The sequence below is a fragment of the Lipotes vexillifer genome, unplaced genomic scaffold, assembly GCF_000442215.2.
Source record: "Lipotes vexillifer unplaced genomic scaffold, Lipotes_vexillifer_v1.1 scaffold278, whole genome shotgun sequence".
In the NCBI taxonomy this organism is placed as follows: Eukaryota; Metazoa; Chordata; class Mammalia; order Artiodactyla; family Lipotidae; genus Lipotes; species Lipotes vexillifer.
Genome location: NW_006769677.1, coordinates 5,751,385 through 5,771,424, shown reverse-complemented (window position 1 = coordinate 5,771,424; position 20,040 = coordinate 5,751,385). Strand labels below are relative to the sequence as shown.

The following is a 20,040-nucleotide window of genomic DNA, read 5'->3' as shown; positions in this document are numbered from 1 at the left end:
AAAAATGGCTTCTCTTGTGTCAAGAAAGCCATGCCTGCTTCTCTTTCTCCAGGGACCCCCTACCCTATCTGCTCACAGGGGTTGAGTAAGAAAATTGAGGCAGTCACAGAAAGCTCCTCAGGGGCATTTCCTTTACCTGGCATTAACAAAGCTCCAACTATTACACCTTCATGGATCCCTGAAATCAGAACAAGACCCTAATCACTGTGTACTCTTCATTAGTTATTTGTGGATATATTTTACCCCCCATTCGACTATAACTTCAGTGAAGGTAGATCTGTGTCTAACTGTTTCGAGTATTTCAGGCTTTGTCATGCACATGTGTACGGTCAGCATTCAAGATGGCTGCTCTCTTGCTCTCTACATCCCCTGCTTGACCAGTCCCTGCTTCACTCACATGACTATCCAATCCTCTTAATTATAGGGCTTAATTAGTAACTGCCTACTTGCTTGCACCCGGCCCCAGCTGCTGGTTTCCCTGATGGGCCAACGTGATGTCAATTCCACCTGTAAATGGTAGCCTCCTTCACCCCTTCCCTTCCAAAGTAGCGAAGATTGCTGCCATGTTCTGTCCACTCTCTGCCACACACGGTGGGGTGTTGCTCCAGGACCTTGCTTCAGATGTGTAAGATCTGCTGTCCGTAATTTATTGATGTCTCTGTTGCTGTCTCCAGGCTGTTTCTTCGGTTTCCAGGCTGGCAACTACAAAGCTTGCAGGCCTGTGGGGTGTAGCCCAACCACATGGAACCTTCATACACCTTTATATTCCTTTTCTCCTCCTCCTCCCCTTTCCCCTTTTCATTCCCCGCTTTTCCTCCTCTTATTTAGTAGGGAGTACAGGCAGTGACTCAAATTTTGATTTACAAACGAATTGTTTAGGGATCTGGCTAAAATGTAGATTGACTCAGTACGTCTGTAGTTCTGACAAGCTCCCAAGTGATGTCAATGTTGCTGATGACACTTTGGGTTGAAGGGTGTAGAAAAATGATTGAGCACAGGCTTTCCAGTCAGTGCCCTGGGTTCAAATCCAAGTTCTGGCTCTTACTAGCTGTTTAATTGTGGGCAGGGTTAAACTCTCACCTCCTCTGTAAAATGAGATACTCATAGCACCTATCATGACACAAAGTTGTTGGGAGGATTAAATAAAACAATGTAAGCAGCCTGCAGCCAGCCCTGGAGCATGCGCAACCCGGCGAGTACGCTCCTCAGGTAAGGCACGCGTGCGGGTTTCTTGCTCGCTCAGCTGCCTCTCCTGGCAGGTCTTCAGAGCGGGGAGCAGAGCAGGCTTTTGGGGGGACCTCTGCAGAGTTCTGGGGCGATACGAAGAACACTCGGTGTCACTGTATCCGTCCGCCGGAGGGGCGCCGGCCCGGCCCGAGTGTTTCCGGGTCGCTCAATGACCTTGGCGCGGCACCGGGGCAGTGCTGCTTGCGCTGCGCGTGTGTCGGCGCCTGGCTGGGAGCCCGGGTTGGGGGGAGAAGCCGGGTGTGTGGGGGAACCGGGGGAGCTGGGGAGCTGGCTGGAGCCGGGGCACCGGAGATGCGGAGGCCGCGAGGGGCTGAGGAAAGCGGGTAGCAGGCTCGAGGCCACTCTCGGAGGCGTCGGTGGTTGCTTGGCGCTTGACCGTGGGAACCTGGAAAAAGTGCCCTTGTTAATTGAACCCGGGGTCGTAGCAGGGAGACCTTGTCCCACATCTGGAGTGTGAGGAAAGACCTTGCTGTTTGAAATGTTGCCTGCTTTTCTTCGAGCCCATCAGAGGGCTGCTTTATTTTAAACTTCACCTGACTTCCATACTTCAAAATCTTGTCTAGTCTTACTCCGCCTCTGCCCGTTAGTAACCTGTCGTGGATGGCTATGCCTTTGGTGGTCTTTATCAAATGGGTTTTATCAGTCATTATAAACACCTTTTCTGAAGTTGAGGGACTTGGAATGTAAAATGTATGTATATCCGTTTTTAAGAAAGGTAAATGCTTTACTATACAGTTACTTGGACTTTGTTTTTTGAACCCTTATCCTCTCTCCCTCCCAACAAAACAAAATTCTACTTGGAGTCCTTACACTGTGGATCTGGCTGCAGGCAGGCTTTGTTTTGTTTTGTGTTTCACTCTTTGAACATTAAAAATAACCCCAGGAGAGCTCCCTGTACTGATCATGGCTTATTTTCTGTCAGTTATGTACAGCATAGTAGTAGACAAAGCAAAACAAGTCTCCCACTCCCTCACCGCCTCTTGGTTATGTGTAAGTTCTTTTTTAACTCCCTCCACTTCACTTCTCTTAGGTAAGAATAATAAAGTTTTAATCTTTTAGTCCCCAGGGTGGTCACATTATCAAAATTAGAGAAAGGAATCTGGGGGCTGGGGGGGAGGGACACCTGGTTACAATATTAGTAGGATAATCCTACCAAAGTAGGGTATTTAATTACGCCCACCCTCAGACATTGCGAAAAGGAGTTAAAATTGAATGGAATGAGCGGGAGAGCTGGAGCTGTAGAGTATTAGAGAGGAGGTGCCGCCTCACACGGAGAATGAAAAAGTGTTACAGAGCATACACAGGACAGTGTTGAAATCCTGAGTTTAAAAACCACTGGTTCTCCTGTCCTTCCTGACTTTGAGGCAGAGTAAAAACTTGGGTTTAGCTGCTTCCCTGGTGGTCTAGTGGCTGAGACTCTGCACTTCCACTACAAGGGGCACGGGTCCAATCCCTGGTTGGGGAACTAAGATCCCCGTATACCACTGGGCACAGCCAAAAGAAAAAAAAACAACAACTTGGGTTTACATTTCATATATTCAGTAAGTCATATATGCTATTTTCTTCACTTGTTATATAGCCCTTTCCTTGTTAGCTTTTGCTTTAGTGAAAGAGAATAAAGACTTAAGCCCTTCCTTCTGACTGGCTTTTAATTATAGGAAGAGAATTAAGATTTGAAGTCTAGTTTTGCCACTTACTGGGCGATGGTGGTCGGTGTTCCCCTCATGTGGTCCAGAGGCCTCTTGTATAAAAGTCACTTGGAGTTGCCTGCAAAAGGGCAAATTACTGGGCACCAACCCTAGAGTTGCAGAATCAGAACCTGGGGATTGGGGAATTGCTCTCTGAGGCCCAAGAATGTGCATTTCTAACAAGCCCTTTGGGTGACGTAATTAGTTTGAAAAAACTTAGAATAGCAGCTCCTCAGGAACAAGAACCAGTTTATTGCTCAACTTTATATAAAATGCCCAGAACTGTGGCACGTAGTTCAGTATGTTGTATAAATAAATGAAAACTTCTAGCTATAAAACATGTACGACTTGCAGAATAACCTTACTTTTGTAGGGTACTTCATAAAGAACTTCACATATTGTGACCATTAGATCATATCTTATTTAATTCCTAGTTCAGCTAAAAAAAAGTTTTACCCTAACTCCCACCATTCTATATTCTTAGGCAATTAAAAAATCTCAGTTCCATAAACTGTTAGTTCCTTTCACAATGCCTTCCATTTTGTCTCCGCGCTGTGCTTTCTCCAGTCATGTCTTTGGTTCACTTGTGCCCCTTAGGCATGGAGGTTGAAAACTAGGAAAGTGAGACATGTCTAATACAACTAAGGATACGGTAACTTTAGGGTTTTATTCCTATATAATCATTCAAACTCTGGGAATGAATTGGAGTTATTTTTATAGATGTGGTACTAAGTTTGTATATGCTTATTCAGGTTTACATTTATTTGTTATTGTTAAACTTAGGATGGCCCGTACTATGGATCCACTGGCAAAGAAGATCTTTAAAGGAGTTTTAGTAGCTGAACTTGTGGGCATTTTTGGAGCATATTTTTTGTTTAAAAAGATGAACACAAGCCAAGGTAATCATAATTCAGAAATTAGTGTTTTGTAGGGGGGTGTACAGTTTGCTAATGCATTTTAGGTTAAATGGCTTCTTTAGAGAAACTGCCTTTTCAGATTCAGTGTATTGATATTAGCCATTTTATAGGCACAAGGGGAAGAAGCTAGGTGTTAATTATTATAGAATAAATGACTCTTCTCCCTAAAAAAAAAAAAAAAGTTTGTAGACTAGGGAAAATGTTTCATACTTCCATGGATTTTACTAATGGGGAGCATAGAGCAGTGTCCTTGGTCTGGCTTAGTTTGGGAGCACAGATGGAAAAAAGCCAGCCTGCCCATTACACCTCATTGTTTGGTAAGACTGAAAAAGCAAGAGGTAGCATACCTGAATTGTCAAGTAACCAGTTTCTCAAGCTAGCAGAATGCTTCCTCTGCATCAATACTAGCCACTAAAAGCCTTTCCCATGCCACTGGCCATCACTAAAAGTGCTTTGTCATTTTGTGGGGGAAATTTTATATTAGCGCCCTCAACTTTTAAAATCAGAAAGTGCTACTTTCTCTTTCCCTAAATCAGGGCATAGTAGTCCTGGGGTGGTGGCCATCTTTGAAACTTGTCATTTGCCTTCTTAAAGGGTGGAAGGGTATAAAAGAAAACATCCAAACGGTATTTAAAAGCAAAGTAAAGTTTAAGATCACTTTAAAAATTGGGTGTAGTGAAGCCTTATGTCTAATTCTCTAATAAGGTAAAATGGCATCCATAAAAACAATTTATAAAATTACACAAGGGAATTTCACATTAACACTGAAAATTTGCTTTTAAATACCATTTCAAAATAAATTACATCATATATATAGGCCAAGTTTTAAAAACTCCAAAATAACTAGGGAAGGCTACATATAAGGTTTAAGTGCAATTTACACCCTATTTAAAAAGATACAGTTCCTGGATTACCAAGAAGGACTAACACAAATTTCTAATTTATTGGATTCCTATCTTATAGACCCTAAAGCTAGCACTAAATTATGGCTCCATGTGTTAAAACAATGAATTCCTAATCATGCCTAATTTTAAGACTTTTCTTTAGATTTCAGGCAAACAATGAGCAAGAAATTCCCTTTCATCTTGGAAGGTATGTTTTTCCTTAAGTGAAATTAAGAGTACAAAACAACTTCTTCAGGTAACCTTTTTAAATTCTTTATGACCAATTAAGGGCTAAATGACTTCTGAATTTTGTGATGCCAGTTTCCAAAAATACTGTTCATTTCTATTTTCACTCCTTCTGAGAACACAGTGGAGAAAATCCTCATCCCAGTTAGCCAATGGGTTAATCCAGCTAATGGGCTGGATTCTTAATTCTTCCAGTGGGTTAAGAATGTAGACTTTGGAATGAGACATATCTGAGTGTGATGGAATCAAATCCACAGCTTAAAACTTAAAACCAATCTCTGGTTTGCGAATTTCTTGGAGCTTTTTCTTTCTCCGTCAAGTAGTGATAATAATGCCCATCTCATGAATTGTTGTAAGGATTAAACAAGATAACATTATGTAATTATTTCACACAGTATCTGGTATAAAGTAATGCTTAGTAAATAGTGTTCATTACAATGATTAGCAGAGATGCTAGAGCTTATATACAACACATGTATCCTATTGTCATCCTTTTCATTTTACCATGTAGAAATAAGGGGGAAAAAGCTTGATTTTTTTCTCAATATAGTTTAATTTTAACACTTTTACATGATTTCATAAATGACAGCTATTTCTATTTATAGTTTATTACAAATCCACTGAACACTCTGGAATGTATGGCATCAGAGAGCAAGATCAAGAAAAATGGCTGAACAGCAAAAATTAGCAGTAAGTAGAATTTTAACTTGTAATTTACTTAGAAAACACTCATTTTCTTTGCTTTTTAATTTTTTGAGTGGTTTTTGGCCTCTTCTTTCTAAAATTTTTCTTCCTCTTGATGATGCTTTTCACATCTCTGTTGTGTAACCAGTCATCGCGTTCAGCTTCCCACCTAAGTTGTTTGAGACCTTTGAGGAGGGAGAAAAAAGTTAAGCACATTGTAGACTCTTGGAGGCCCCACAGAACATCCTAACAGGAACTTCCAGTCTGCCATGACCTACAGTCATTTCCCATCCACTACGCAAACCCCTCCTTGGTTGTTGCTTTCCTTCCGTATATTTACTGTTTACAGCAAAGGAACAAATGCTCTAAAGATTTTATTTCCCCTGAACACTTACTGGTGAAAGAAGAGCAGCCAGTAACTATCAATATCAGAAATAATTAAAATGCCTATATTTATAGAGTTACTTAGCAAACTCATACTATATAAAAATAGCCTGCCTCCTTAAAAAAGAAAGTAACTTTTGTAGGCTGTAGTCTTTTTCTCTGTAGTATAAATACTTTTTAATCCCATGTGCTCTGCAGACAGAGGTGAAAAAGCCATTCTTTTCAGGTTGTAAGGAACCATTTATCCCTTCTTACTATAAAAATGTCCTCCAGGGCTTCCCTGGTGGCGCAGTGGTTGAGAGTCCGCCTGCCAATGCAGGGGACATGGGTTCGTGCCCCAGTCCGGGAAGATCCCACATGCCGCAGAGCGGCTGGGCCCGTGAGCCATGGCCGCTGAGCCTGCGCGTCCGGAGCCTGTGCTCCGCAACGGGAGAGGCCACAACAGTGAGAGGCCCGCGTACCGCAAAAACAAAACAAAACAAAACAAAAAAGGTCCTCCAAAAATACTCAGATTTTCAGAAATTCTAAGTTAAAGCCCAAGTTAGTTAACCTAATTCGAAGTTAAAACCTAAATAAAAATTCAAGTTACTTACTTGCATTATCTTTGTTAGCCATGGCATTCATGCCAATGTTATCAAACTTGGATCCCATATTTTCATCCAACAGGTGGCCAAACTTTAAAAGAAAAAAAGGGGGGGGATGCATGTATTAGAAAACTTAAAAAACAATGTATCAATAGAATAGCTAACTGCTTAAAGCAGTACATTAGCCTTACCTCTTCAGCAGATACAAATAGGTTGGAGTCATTGAAATTTCTTTTCTTTTTTTTTCTTGGTCCTTAAAAAAAAGTATAAGTCTAGATTATTAAATTGTAAATCCAATGATTTTGGATAATCTTCAACATAGTTTTGTTAAAAAATATATATATTTGGGTTAGAACACACAATTACAATTATCTTCTAATATCATTAGGTAGCTGGCATTTAAAGACAGAAGAATAACTTAAAAGTTAGTATAAGGTTTGTTTTTTTTTAAGTTAATATCCTAATAGGACTGTTCAGGTGACAACAGTGTCTTCTTGTCTTTCAGATTTGACCATCGATCAAAGTTTGTCCTATTTCGTAGTATCAGGCAAGATTAAAATTCTAAAGTCGACATGGATGGATTTTAGACTATTTAAGATTAAGTGTAAACTCGATAAGTCAGAGGTTTTGTTCTTTGGACTGTGAAGAAATTGATGGAAGGTTTGTTTATTATGTGATAAATGGAGTTTTGTTTACTACTCAAAATAAACCTGTTCTTTAAAAAAAACTCCCCTATAATTCTAAACATATAAACCTTTCAAAATAGATAAGACAGTAAAATATCTATTTTTAATATTTATTCCATTTTTTCTTTTCCATTATAGTTTATTACAAGACATTGAATATAGTACCCTGCGCTATACAGTAGGACCTTGTTTATCCAATTTATCCCCCTCTCCTTTGCCCTTTGGTACCACAAGTATTTCTTCTATGCTTGTGAGTCTGTTTCTGTTTTCTAAATAAGTTCATTAATGTTTATTACATTTTAACTCACACTATCTAAAACTATATTAACTAAAAATATTGCTTTTATCCATTTTCACTTTACCTGAAACAATACTTAAAACTCTACATCAATGTCTCTACTACAGCCACTTTGGAATAAAATTCGTCATAAAACATTTATCGTGCTTTCTACATTTTTATCAAAAACTTAATATTGTTACCCGATATAGTACTTTTTTCCTTTTATTAGCACCGTAGAAATTACACTAAAAGACATAACCTGTTATCATATACTTTAAAAATTCCTATCTGTTTTATATATTTTTGAGGTTATAATAATTTTGTCATGGCAGCAAAATGGCAGGTCTCATTAAAAAAGGAAAATGAAGTTTAATAAAGAGCATGGGTTTTTAGATGGGTCAAATGGGAAGGATAAGAGTTGATAGAGAAAAGGAAAAAGGCAACAGGTGTCTATGGAAAATCCATGGCTTACGTATTATTGAATGGTTTAAACATGAATGAAATGACGATCTAGAGCTATTTAAATGAGGAGTGAATTTGGGAAGAAAAAATAATTGAAGGTGGATGTGAGAAACAACATTTTTCATATATTAAAAATATATTTAAGACTTCTTATCCATTAGAAAAGTTATTTCCCAAAATGATACTGAATAGCTTTCCCATACTCATTGCTTAGGTTTAAAAGAGACTCAATACATTTTCTTACCTTGAAATGACCCAGCAAAGTCAAAATCATTTGCACCTTTTCTCTTGCTTTTCTTACTATTGACTTTGAAGCTGACATCATCATCAAGTTCTGTTACCAAAAAAAACCCCGCTGTTATTAAGCAATTTAAGAAAACAGTAGAACTGCTATAGGGCTATGATGATGAATATTGATTAACTTTTAAAAACTACAAATTACCATTACCAACATTTTAAAAAGGCAATATAACAGCTCGACAGGTGTAGCACAGACAGCCTCATTGCTGATTAAAATAAAAGCCCAAAACAGAAACTCGCTGCTGATAAAACAACAAAAAAACCCTTCGGTTTCAAATGAGAGGAGAAAAAAGGTCCTCTTTAAATTTCTGTCTGATCTGAGTATTAATCTGAATACAGGGTAATATTAAAAAACCTTCAACAGAAAAACTAGCCTATGCTGAGGAAGAAAGCTCCAGTTTGTTTCTGTCTTATATTTTTAAAAGTTTACCTGGAATGCCCTCATTTTCATCATCTAACACATCCATGAATGTTCCTCCATCTTCCTCAATTTCACTAAATTCTTTATCCATACTTCCTAAGGAAACTTCATCATCATCCAGATTACCAAGGTCCTCATCTTCTGAATCTTCATCTTCTAAGTCATCCTTAGCTCCTTTGGCTTTCCTCTTCATGTTGCTGAAGAAAAACAACAACTTGAAATGAAAAAGAGGACTTTGTTTTCTCAAGTATGTTTTGGTGGCCAGCAGGGCATTAGGCTGTTAACAGAATTCAAAGGAGAGTTACAGACGGCTCAGAGCCTTTATTTAATTTACTAACGGGTATTATAAAGGTCCAAAATGAAAGTACTGTGTCCACTTCCCAAACTTCCTTCAATACCTAAAACCTTTCTCCTATACAACACATACTCCTGTGCTCCACTGTTCCGAGGGACAATAATTTGAGAAATGCTGGGAAAAGTTAAAAAAGAAAAAAAACTGAAGTATTTTACCTAGCAAAGTCAAGATCATCCTTTCCAGAGGTGAAACAATTATCATCTTCAAACATGTCTGCCAGAGAACAATATACAAATTGTGAGATGTAGCAAGGAATAACAAAGTTGACATGTCTTATATTTGAGTCAATCAACACATCATGATTTGGCTGTTCATGATAAGTAAACACCAAAATGATATACATTTGACACTGCTGGTGTTTTATTAATCTAAACAAACCCATGAATATGCTGACCTTAATTAAATCCCTAAACTAAATGCATTCCAATTAATTTTAGCTTCTTTCTACAGTTCTTTTATGGAAAGAGGGAAAATATCAAAACAATATTTAGCAATTGCAGACCTTTTTACTCCATTAGTTATTTATGTGCTTATTTTTAGTAGGTGTAATATGATATGCAACATGTGAGCTCAATGTAAGCTTATCTAATTTCCCATTTTATTTTCAGTCTAAATTCTAATAAAATTTTTCTAACTGTGGATTATAAAGGTAAACAAATTACCAATCATCTTTTCAAATTCCTCATCATCCACATCTTCTATACTTTCTTCATCTTCATTCCGTTTTTGTTTCAGTTTAACACTAGCAACTTTTTTATAATACCTAAAATAAAATGCATGTTATATATTTGATAATTTTATCATAGGGCCCATTTTACTATAATCAAAGCATCTATGGTCAGTGTCACAGACAAGTGTAAAAGCTGTTAACTCAGCTGGATATAAATGACTAAAATCTGTATTTATTATAGAAAAAATAGTTTTGAATTCAAAACAGTTGAAAACTTTTGAAATGTGAAGTATAGTAAATTTCAATGATTTAGGCTTGGTTCCTCATAAAAACACCTTAACTCATCTTAATTAAATGGCACAGTAAAAGGTTGTTTTAGCATCAGCACGATTGCAATGATACAAGTATTCGAATATTAGAAACTGTGGCTCTAAATGACCTGTAATCACAATATTTTATCAGTTAGACTTTTTCTTCTATTAGGGTACAGTGAAACTTAGCATTTTGCAGATGGGACCACAGCCTCAAAATTGTTTACACAAAAAATTTTTTTAAAAAGCAAACCAGGGACTTCCCTGGTGGCGCAGTGGTTGGGAATCCGCCTTCCAATGCAGGGGGCACGGATTCAAGCCCTGGTCCAGGAATATCCCACATGTCGTAGAGGAACTAAGCCCGTGCACCACAACTACTGAGCCTGTGCTCTAGAGCCTGCGAGCCACAGCTACTGAGCCCGCGCACCTAGAGCCTGTGCTCTGCAATGAGAAGCCCGCGCACAGCAACAAAAATCCAGTGCTGCCGAAAAAAAAAAAAAGGAGCAAACCAAATCGAACCCAATCACCCAATCAACCAGATGAGATAATAGTTCCTTTACTATTACAAGGCATTAGTTTTACTACTAGTAGGTTTAGGACTTATCTCCATAGTAGTGCGGTGAATTTTGCTATTTCTACGCAGAGCCATATTTTGGACAAATAACTCATGAGTTATAGATTTAAGCCTGTAAGGAAATTACTAGAGTAAAAAAACTTTTTTCAAAGTCAAGGTTCTTAAAATTTATGCTAGATTATTAAAAACAAAACCCTCAAATTTACTTATTTTAGTTTCATTTAGATATCTCAACATTAGTAAAATGACATTTCTAAACTCCCCTCACAAAAATGGATTGACATATCGTTTGCCCTTTTCAAGATAGGCCTATGTTAACAAAGCATTTATGGAATCTAAAAATTTTTAATTTAACAGTTCTCCAAATGAAACAGTATTAAATATATTACCTGTAGAAAAACACTTCATCCACTGGTATTTGACTTTCTTCTTTTGCAAGGAACTCCTTACTGTTAACTAGGAAAACAAGTTAAGAATTTTATTTAAGTAATTCTTTTTATGTTATTCAAGCTCTTAAGACTAAATACAGAATACCTATAATTCTTTAGAATCTCAAAGATTCTAAAGTCTCATAATGTGAGGAAGTTGAACAGAAGGCATCTTATAAATTTATTTATTTATCGGCTGTGTTGGGTCTTCATTGCTATGCATGGGCTTTCTCTAGATATGAGCAGGGGCTACTCTTCGTTACAGCACGCAGGCTTCTCACTGCAGTGGCTTCACTTGTTGCGGAGCACAGGGTCTAGGCACGCAGGCTCAGTAGTTGTGGCTCACGGGCTCTAGAGCGCATGATCAGTAGTTGTGGTGCACAGACTTAGTTGCTCTGTGGCATGTGGGATCTTCCCGGACCAGGGCTTGAACCAGTGTCCCCTGCACTGGCAGGCAGATTCTTAACCACTGCGCCACCAGGGAAGTCCCTGGACAGAAGGCATCTTATAGTGCGAAGGACAACCTCTGGAAAAGTCTGTGTGGAGGAAACCCAACATTTGAAACTTCATCGGCTACAATACAGTTTGTAGCCATCAGTGTGTCACAGTGAAAGAATGGGGTTCTCTTGTCCTCCAGTTGCGTCCAGGATCCAAATTTCAAGAGAAACAAAGACTCAAAAGAGTTCTCTTAATAATCACTTTAAACTCGTCATTTTTCACCTTGGAAAAATGACAACAATGCCTGCCATTCTGGGAATAGGAAGCAAACAAAGAAATATCCACAATTTAACTTAATACTGAGGAAAACTAAGAAACAAGAATAAGGAACTACAATATATTAGTGTTTCCTCATCAGAATAAAAATTTCAGGCTCATCTTGGTTAAAAGAGTATTTGGCTTCTGATTCCAACTCTAACTTTGGGCAAGTCCTTTTATGTCTCTGGACCTCTGTGATATAAGTCAATTAGAAATTAAATGATTTGTAAGTTGTAACTGAACCCTAGACTGTGGGAAAAAAAAAAGGAGCTGGGATCTAGTATGTAAAGAAATACCTGCTGTGAATACAAAAGCAGAATTAGATCCACAAGATTGGTACTAAATACCTGTTGAAATGAGTTTAAAATGGGGCTCTGACAAAATCTGTTGCGGGTATTGCCACCAAGCCCATTAGAGAGCTTAAAACGGTCTGAGCTGTAAAAGGTAATTATATATGGGGGGTGGCGGGGGCAGTGTCACTGATAAAGCTATAGCTTTACCTATAGATGATACAAGAATGGCAAATGCTAATTGTTGAAGATGGGTGATGGTTATGGTGGGGTGGGGGGGTCCATCATATCACTTGTGTATATATGCTTTGGATATGTTTGAAATTTTCTGGAAAAAAACAAAAAAAAGGCCCAATCTCAGTAAACTTGAAAATGCATACCAATCTTGGCAACAAAGATGGATAATATCTCTGGTGCTTAGGTTTTATTCTGATAAAGTAGAGCAAAGAATAACACAATTTATGTGTTACTGACTTGTACTGTTGTCAGGTTCAACCATCCAGGCTTTATACTTACCAGCAAGACTACGAATATTCTTCATGAAGTGTTTTCTTTTTGGCTGCATCACAACACTGTCTGTGTTTTCTGAAATGTAAAATCAAGACAGTGTAATGTAAAACCTAGTTATATATGCTCATGTTGTTTATTGAATATTAACAGGGAAAGCCAAAAAATTCATCAAATAGAAGCGTACCTTTGCCTTTATGTGGCTTTGGATTTCGGTATACAAATCGATCCAAGAATCTCATTAGTGTGAAATCCTGTAGTGGATCCCCTGAATACTCAACATAATTTCCCTGAAAGGTAGGGGGAGGGAATTAAGAAATTATATATATACATCCAGAGAAAAAACAAGAAGAAAAGCATAAACATCTATTACATTGCTTCGAAGGCACAAATATGCAATAAAAGACCCTTCAAATATCCCTCTCATGCATGTTATTCTTTTCTTGAAGAAATTAAACACACACTCATACATATTCTACAATTCACTGCTGATTTTATGAATAGTCAAATAGTATTATGTAGGTTACCTAACCATTAACCAGGAACCAAACCCCAACTGGCAAACACGACAAAAGGGAAAGGGGAGGGCAATCTTTCTTCAGGAGCAAAGCCAGGATGTAGTAAATAACTTGTGGTTTTGTAGTATCCTGTATTTCCATTCATCTCAGAGTGGGAAGAATTATCTGCTGCTCTGTATCCAACAAGTCACTGCTCCTTTACAACAGCAGAAAAATGTACACGATTCTATCTAGTAAACACTGACTAATTATTGATTATCTAAAACTGGATTACTTATTTTCTTTAATTTCTTGTCTTCTGAATATCTGAGACTTACCTGAAGGATAGTCTTTGCAAAAAGGGCCACAGAGGGATGAAAATGCTCAGAAAGCTAAAAAGAAAAATGTGAAATAAGGTCAACTCCTACCACAGCTGCAGATTATTTAAGAAAATACAAAAAACTGAAACTTAAGCCGATACATCAGAAGAGTGATTCAAAATTTTGGTCTCAGGAACACTTTATATACTTAAAAATCAAGGACCTCAAGAGCTTCCGTAATTTAAGTGGGATATATCTATTGATATTTACCTTATTAGAAATTACAACAGAAAAATTTTAAACACTTATAGTTCATTTAAAATTAACAATAGGGCTTCCCTGGTGGTGCAGTGGTTAAGAATCCGCCTGCCAATGTAGGGGACACAGGTTCAAGCCCTGATCCAAGAAGATCCCACATGCCGTGGAGCAACTAAGCCCGTGCGCCGCAACTATTGAGCCTGTGCTCTAGAGCCCACGAGCCACAACTACTGAGCCAGCGTGCTACAACCACTGAAGTCCGTGCACCTAGAGCCTGTGATCCACAAGAGAAGCCACCGCAATGAGAAGCCTGTGCACCTCAACAAAGAGTAGCCCCCGCTCGCCGCAAGTAGAGAAAGCCCATGCAGAGCAACAAAGACCCAACGCAGCCAAAAATAAGCAAATTTTAAAAATAAAAAAATTAACAATAAACCTATTACATACTAATATAAATGTTTTATGAAAAATAACTTTTTCAGAATAAAAGTGATAAAAGTAGCATTATTTTACAGTTTTACAGATCTATTTAATGTCTGGTTTAACGTAAGAGTAGATTCTCATATCTGCTTCTGTATTCCATGTTATTTTAGTTGAAGTATATGAAGAAAATCTGGCTTCACACAGATATATAGTTGGAAAAAAAGAGGATTAACCAATAGTCTTTCACATAATTGTGGGTTTTTTTCCTTTGATACTATATCAAAATTGAAGATTAGTTGCAGTATGGAATCTGAAACCCTATCAATCAGCTTTTGGTACTTGCTACTTAAAATTAACTGGTCTACAGTGAATGGATCTTTTATCCATGCTTGACTTCATAACACTGTGTATTAGTCATATGGAAAATACTGACTTTGTGAGTTATGCGATTCTTCCAAATGCTGGTCACATTTCATTCAATATCACAAAAATCACATTGTTAGTATCACCACTCCTTTCAGTCAGAAAAGGTATTGAGAAACTGTTAAGCTCAAGATGGTGGTTACAGGAGTTCTAAAATTTTAACCTTTGCTTAAAAGCTTGAACTTTATCATTGACAACACATACTGTCAGCTGTTTGATTGAAGTAACAGGTTCATGTCATTCATTTTCAAGAAATTATCTCCCAAATACCCAAGTCTGAGTGACCAGCCTGTCTGTCAGCCAGACAGCTAGCTGCATTTCCAACAACTACACAGGCACTTTTCCTTGAGACATGAGACAACCCTCATACTTAGGTCTACAGCAGAGTGTGTTACGTGTTCTTGTTATACATACACACAGAACATTAAAAAGACATGTATGTACTTTGGAGTCAAGATAATAAAATCAACAGTTTTTCCTGCCTCATCATTCTTATGTGATACTGGCTTTTTTCCCCCTCTGCAAGTATATGGCAATGAAGAATGTAATGCCCATGAGTGCAGCTCAGTACTACTGTCTGTATTTGCTTTAAGGCACCAGCAGTTTTATCCATTTCTTTAATACCATCAGCGCCACTGTCAATAGTGACAAAGGCAAGTAATGTCCTGGTATCACTATGAAAGTAGTTGTGACCCTGCAGACTCACTAACAAGGTGTCAGGGACCCACAGGAGTCTGCATGGGTAGACACTTGCTTTAGCAAAAAAAATCATAGAAAGCTTATTAGAAATATGCGTTCCTCTCACATATTTAAAAAGTAACTATGCTTGCAAAAAGTTCTATTATCACAAAACCTTTCAGAGATAATCTAATGCATAAAGCAAAATTTATCTATTTTACAGAGCCATTATATGCAATAGTGTGCTTACCAAAAGCAAAATTTACTTATAGCCATGTATAACATCCTTATTTTGCATGCACATTATTTAAGATTTTCTACACGTGAATGTAGAAATGTGTAAATTTAATGTTTTTCAGAGGCAACAAAAATATGGGTTATAAGGCATTACAGCCAGGTGACATACTTCAAATTGCTTTCTTCCGCCAATTAATGTCTAAATAACTAAACTCCTATACTTATCACTTACAAGAAAAATGGAAACTTCAAGGTGTTAAATCCATGGGGGCAAATATATAGCACAGTTAAATTAAGAGACAATTTGAAATTATTTTACCTTTTTGAGTTCCCAAAGACTTGTATTTTCAGCTCCACAGAACAAAGGGTTTCTACTGAATGGATCATATGTGTTTAACTGTTTGCCACCTGAGAACACAAATATAGTATTTCTCAAATGCTCTATTCCTAGCCCAAGAGGTCACTACACCCACTGGGATCAATGCTGTCACTGACAATTATTAAGTATCAGCATTTTTAGTTAGCCAGGCATCCTACCTAGAATAAAAACTCCAAGCCACCAGAATTTATCTTGGTACCTAAGCTAGCATTTGCTATTGAGTAAACCAGGCAGCATATTTATCCCAACTACTAAAAGCTCCCCTTCAAAATTTATCCCCTTTTCAAATAGGTACCCATTTCTCAGTCAATTAGGTCATAAGTGTTAAGATGACAAATGACCTGAAGATGAAACAGGTCTAAATTCTTTCGGAGCTTTACAGTACACCGAATGTTTGTCATTAAATTATGCCCAGAAGTAAGTCTCACTTGGAACAGGTTTTATATTATCTTCTTCATGTTTTTAGCAACTCCGGATTAGAAAATTTAAAACAAGGAAACTTCAGAACACACAAGGAACTGTCTACTTCACAATGCACGTGCTTGTCATCCTTCTAAAGGATTATTCCCAGTTTAGCCTTCAGGGCAACTGATGGATTCTTTTAAAAACTTCCTGGTGGCTACCATATTTCTCTTTTATACTTCACAAGCAAACTAAAGTTCAGAGAGATGAAATAATTTGAACAAGAGTCCCACAACAAGTTTGAAGAAATGGGTCTGGCACCTTTCTTGATCCTCAAGGCTAGTGTGCTTTTCTTTACAGCCTCAAATGAAAAGCCTGCATTTCTAAGATTTCTTTTGGCTCTAATAGTCTATTAATAGACTTCATTCAGTTTGTGGGTATGGAAAACATAAGTTTTTATATCAAGAATGTTTTCAATCCTAAAACATTAAGGAACTACAGAGGATAAACATGATGCTTGAACAAAGTGACCACAAGTTCCACGCTATTCACAATATGTAACCAAATACCTTTGTTTGTAAATCAAACTTTGTGTACACACGTGTTGTTTTCATATATGTTCCATGCAGGAGGCCTTTACATGTACAGATAAAGATCAAGAAACTAAAACTCATTCAAAAGTATAAACTTATTACACTTCAGCTGAAGGAAAAGAGATCTACTGTGCATCTAACATGGCCAGTTTTCTCACTAAATCTTTACAGCTCCAAAAGGTATCTGCTTTAATTTCTAAGATTTAAATTATTTTAAAAGATGTATTTATTATCCGTAGTACTGTTCATAAGTAAGTCAATGATTCATTATATTAAAAATTTACTTCTAGGATCCTAATTATATCTGGTTATGAGTGCTTCCATCTAAAATAAAGCAATAGTGAGGACTTCTAAAATGGTATAATATTAATTTCTATTAAGATTAAAGGGGAATCCAGTTCCTCGGTTTAAAAATTCAAGAAAATAATTTAAAGATTTAAGAAACTCACCTTTCAAATTATCAAAGTGCACCCAAGAAGCAGACTCTAACTTTTTGGTTTCCACATGACGTTCAGACACAGTTTCTTCCATCTCAACTTTTTTCATAGTATCCATTTCTTTATCTGCATCAGTGAATTTTTCTGTTTCTTCATCATCTCCTATGTCAATAAAATTTTCTTCCTCATCAAACTCCTAAAAAAAAATGGTTTAATGAATCTGGGTTAATCAAGGAGAAAAGTATTCAATTACGTTTAGTAGTTTTGAAGATCTGTTTATTGCAATTCTGATGAAACGTGAAAGTTCCATCAGTGGAATTTAGAATGAGAGGAGGCCACATTCTTATTCCTAAATGTAACAGAGTTAAGTTTTGAGCCAAGAATCCCTGAGACTTTGAAAGCATTCAGCCCTCAAATGAATTTTTGAGTTGTTGTAAATAACCCTACGAGGTAGGTGCTATTATGTCCATTTCACAACTGAGGAGATAGGCTTAAGAGATCTATTAGCTCTATAACTGTAACTATCTCATATAATCACATTTTAGGGTAGTTTCTTACGTGTAAAGGGGTGAAGCAACATGCCCACCTAGTAACCTGTACACCTGGGACTAAAATCCAGGTCAGTCTAATTCCAGGACTCACACTCTGCTCCGGAGAACTAAGTAAGTTATTGTCACTGAAGCAAAGAAGAAAAATACCAAATATATTTCAGAACCCACTCAATTTAAAAAGCAATTGTAAAATATACCGGAGGATCATCTAGTTGACTTCTTAAACCTGGTCTTGCTTTAAGGATCTCAGACACGAGATATAAAGCTCCACATATGAATGGCGGCATCTGTTCACATGTAACTTGAAGTAACCTCTTCACAAAAGCCTTCACCCTCCGCAACACGATGTCAGCTTTCAGAGACTTGTAGACAAGGTTAAGAAACATGGCTTGCTTAGAACACAACATTAACCCCGGATCCAGCATCTTCCTGCAAAACAGAAATGAGATTGTGTGTATTCATAAAACATCCCCATACCCAGCAACTACTAGAGGCAACTACTAACCTCATCTTAGTCAGGAATAACCTTGCTGCTTATTTTAGAACAAGAGACCATTTCTGCCCTAAGATGGAAGATGGAAGTCAATGACCAGAATAGAAAGAGTGATGATAGTGCCGGGGGAAGAAAAGCCACAGGAGCACGACTTTCTTTTTTGTGTGTGGTTTTTTTTCTCTTTTCCAAGTGGTTTTCTATTCTCTAGACCAACAGGGCACAGCCCTAACAGTATAATTTTTCATAGATAAAGAACTGCACATGGAAGGCTAATCAAAAACCAAACAGTGAAAACTGACCTATGAAAGCAGTCAACTATACCAGGGTTATTATCCTTGCATCACTACCTACTAGCTGGGGGACCAGAGGCTGCCTCCACATGGCTCTAGTGAAGACTGTACATGTATAGTAGAAAACTGAATTGTGAGAATCTCTTGTTCAATGTACTACCTGTGTAAATCCTTCCTATACACTATTCTGTGCCCAGAATGCTATTCTCCAACTGTCTGCACATCCATAGGTTCCTCCATTATTCTCTATCTCAGTCCCATGTTTATCTTCTTTATAGTTTAACACCTTTGTTTCCTTTCTCTTTTTTCCCCTCAAAGTCCAATGGAACAGGGACTGTGCCTGTGTTATTCACTGTTGTAACCCCAGTGCCTGGCACTTAATAAGCACTCAATATTTGTTGAATGAGTAAGTGGTTCATTCCATGGCAAGTGCTTGTTCAACATCTCTCGTGACTGAGGACTGCTCACTCTCTCTAGGAGCACAATCCAATTTTGGACAACTCATTTTTGTCAGAAAACATCTTTATCCACAGCTGAAATCTGCTCCTGTGTAATTTCCAACCCTTAATTTTACTACTGCCTTCTGAAGCAACACAAGCAACAAGAGCAAAAATAAACAAGTGGGCCTACATAAAACTAAAAGCCTTCTGCACAGGGGAAGCCATCAACAAAATGAAAAGGCAACATATGGAATAGAAGAAAATATTTGCAAACCATGTATCTGATAAATGGTTAATATAAAAAATATATTAGGAACCTCATACAATAGCAAAAAACTCCCAAATAATCCAATTTAAAAATGGGCAAAGGACCTGAATAGACGTTTTTCCAAAGAAGACACACAAATGGCCAAAAGGTACGTGAAAAGGCTCTCAACACTACTAATCATCAGGGAAATGGAAATCAAAATCACGTCGAGATATCAACTCACACCTGTTAGGATGGCTATTATAAAAAAGACAGGAGTTAACAAACATTGACAAGGATGTGGAAAAAATGGAACCCTTGTACACTGCTGGTAGGAATATAAATTGCTACAGCCATTATGGATAACAGTATGGCAGCTCCTCAACAAATTAAAAATAAAACTACCATATGACCCAGCAATGCCACTTCAGGGCATATATCCAAAGGAAATGAAATCAGTATCTCAAAGAGCTATCTGCACTCCCACATTCACTGCATTATTCACAATAGCCAAGTATGGAAACAACCTATGTGTGTGTCAACAGATGAATGGATAATGAAGATGTGGTATATACACAATGGATTATTATTCAGCCACAAGAAAGAAGGAAGCGGGGCTTCCCTGGTGGCGCAGTGGTTGAGAGTCCGCCTGCCGATGCAGGGGACACGGGTTCGTGCCCCGGTCCAGGAAGGTCCCACA

General features: G+C 37.7%; 1 protein-coding gene across 1 annotated transcript in view; it reads right to left on the bottom strand.

The window, feature by feature from the left end:
- Positions 1-5,697: 5,697 nt before the first annotated feature.
- CEBPZ (CCAAT enhancer binding protein zeta) overlaps positions 5,698-20,040 on the bottom strand; it is a 22,696-nt gene continuing 8,353 nt past the window's right edge. The window contains 14 exon segments of the mRNA XM_007445790.1: positions 5,698-5,852; positions 6,645-6,726; positions 6,827-6,888; positions 8,308-8,397; positions 8,794-8,981; positions 9,295-9,352; positions 9,802-9,902; positions 11,084-11,150; positions 12,685-12,753; positions 12,863-12,965; positions 13,511-13,564; positions 15,828-15,916; positions 17,332-17,515; positions 18,068-18,299. Coding sequence (XP_007445852.1) covers positions 5,698-5,852; positions 6,645-6,726; positions 6,827-6,888; positions 8,308-8,397; positions 8,794-8,981; positions 9,295-9,352; positions 9,802-9,902; positions 11,084-11,150; positions 12,685-12,753; positions 12,863-12,965; positions 13,511-13,564; positions 15,828-15,916; positions 17,332-17,515; positions 18,068-18,299 — 1,534 coding nt within the window.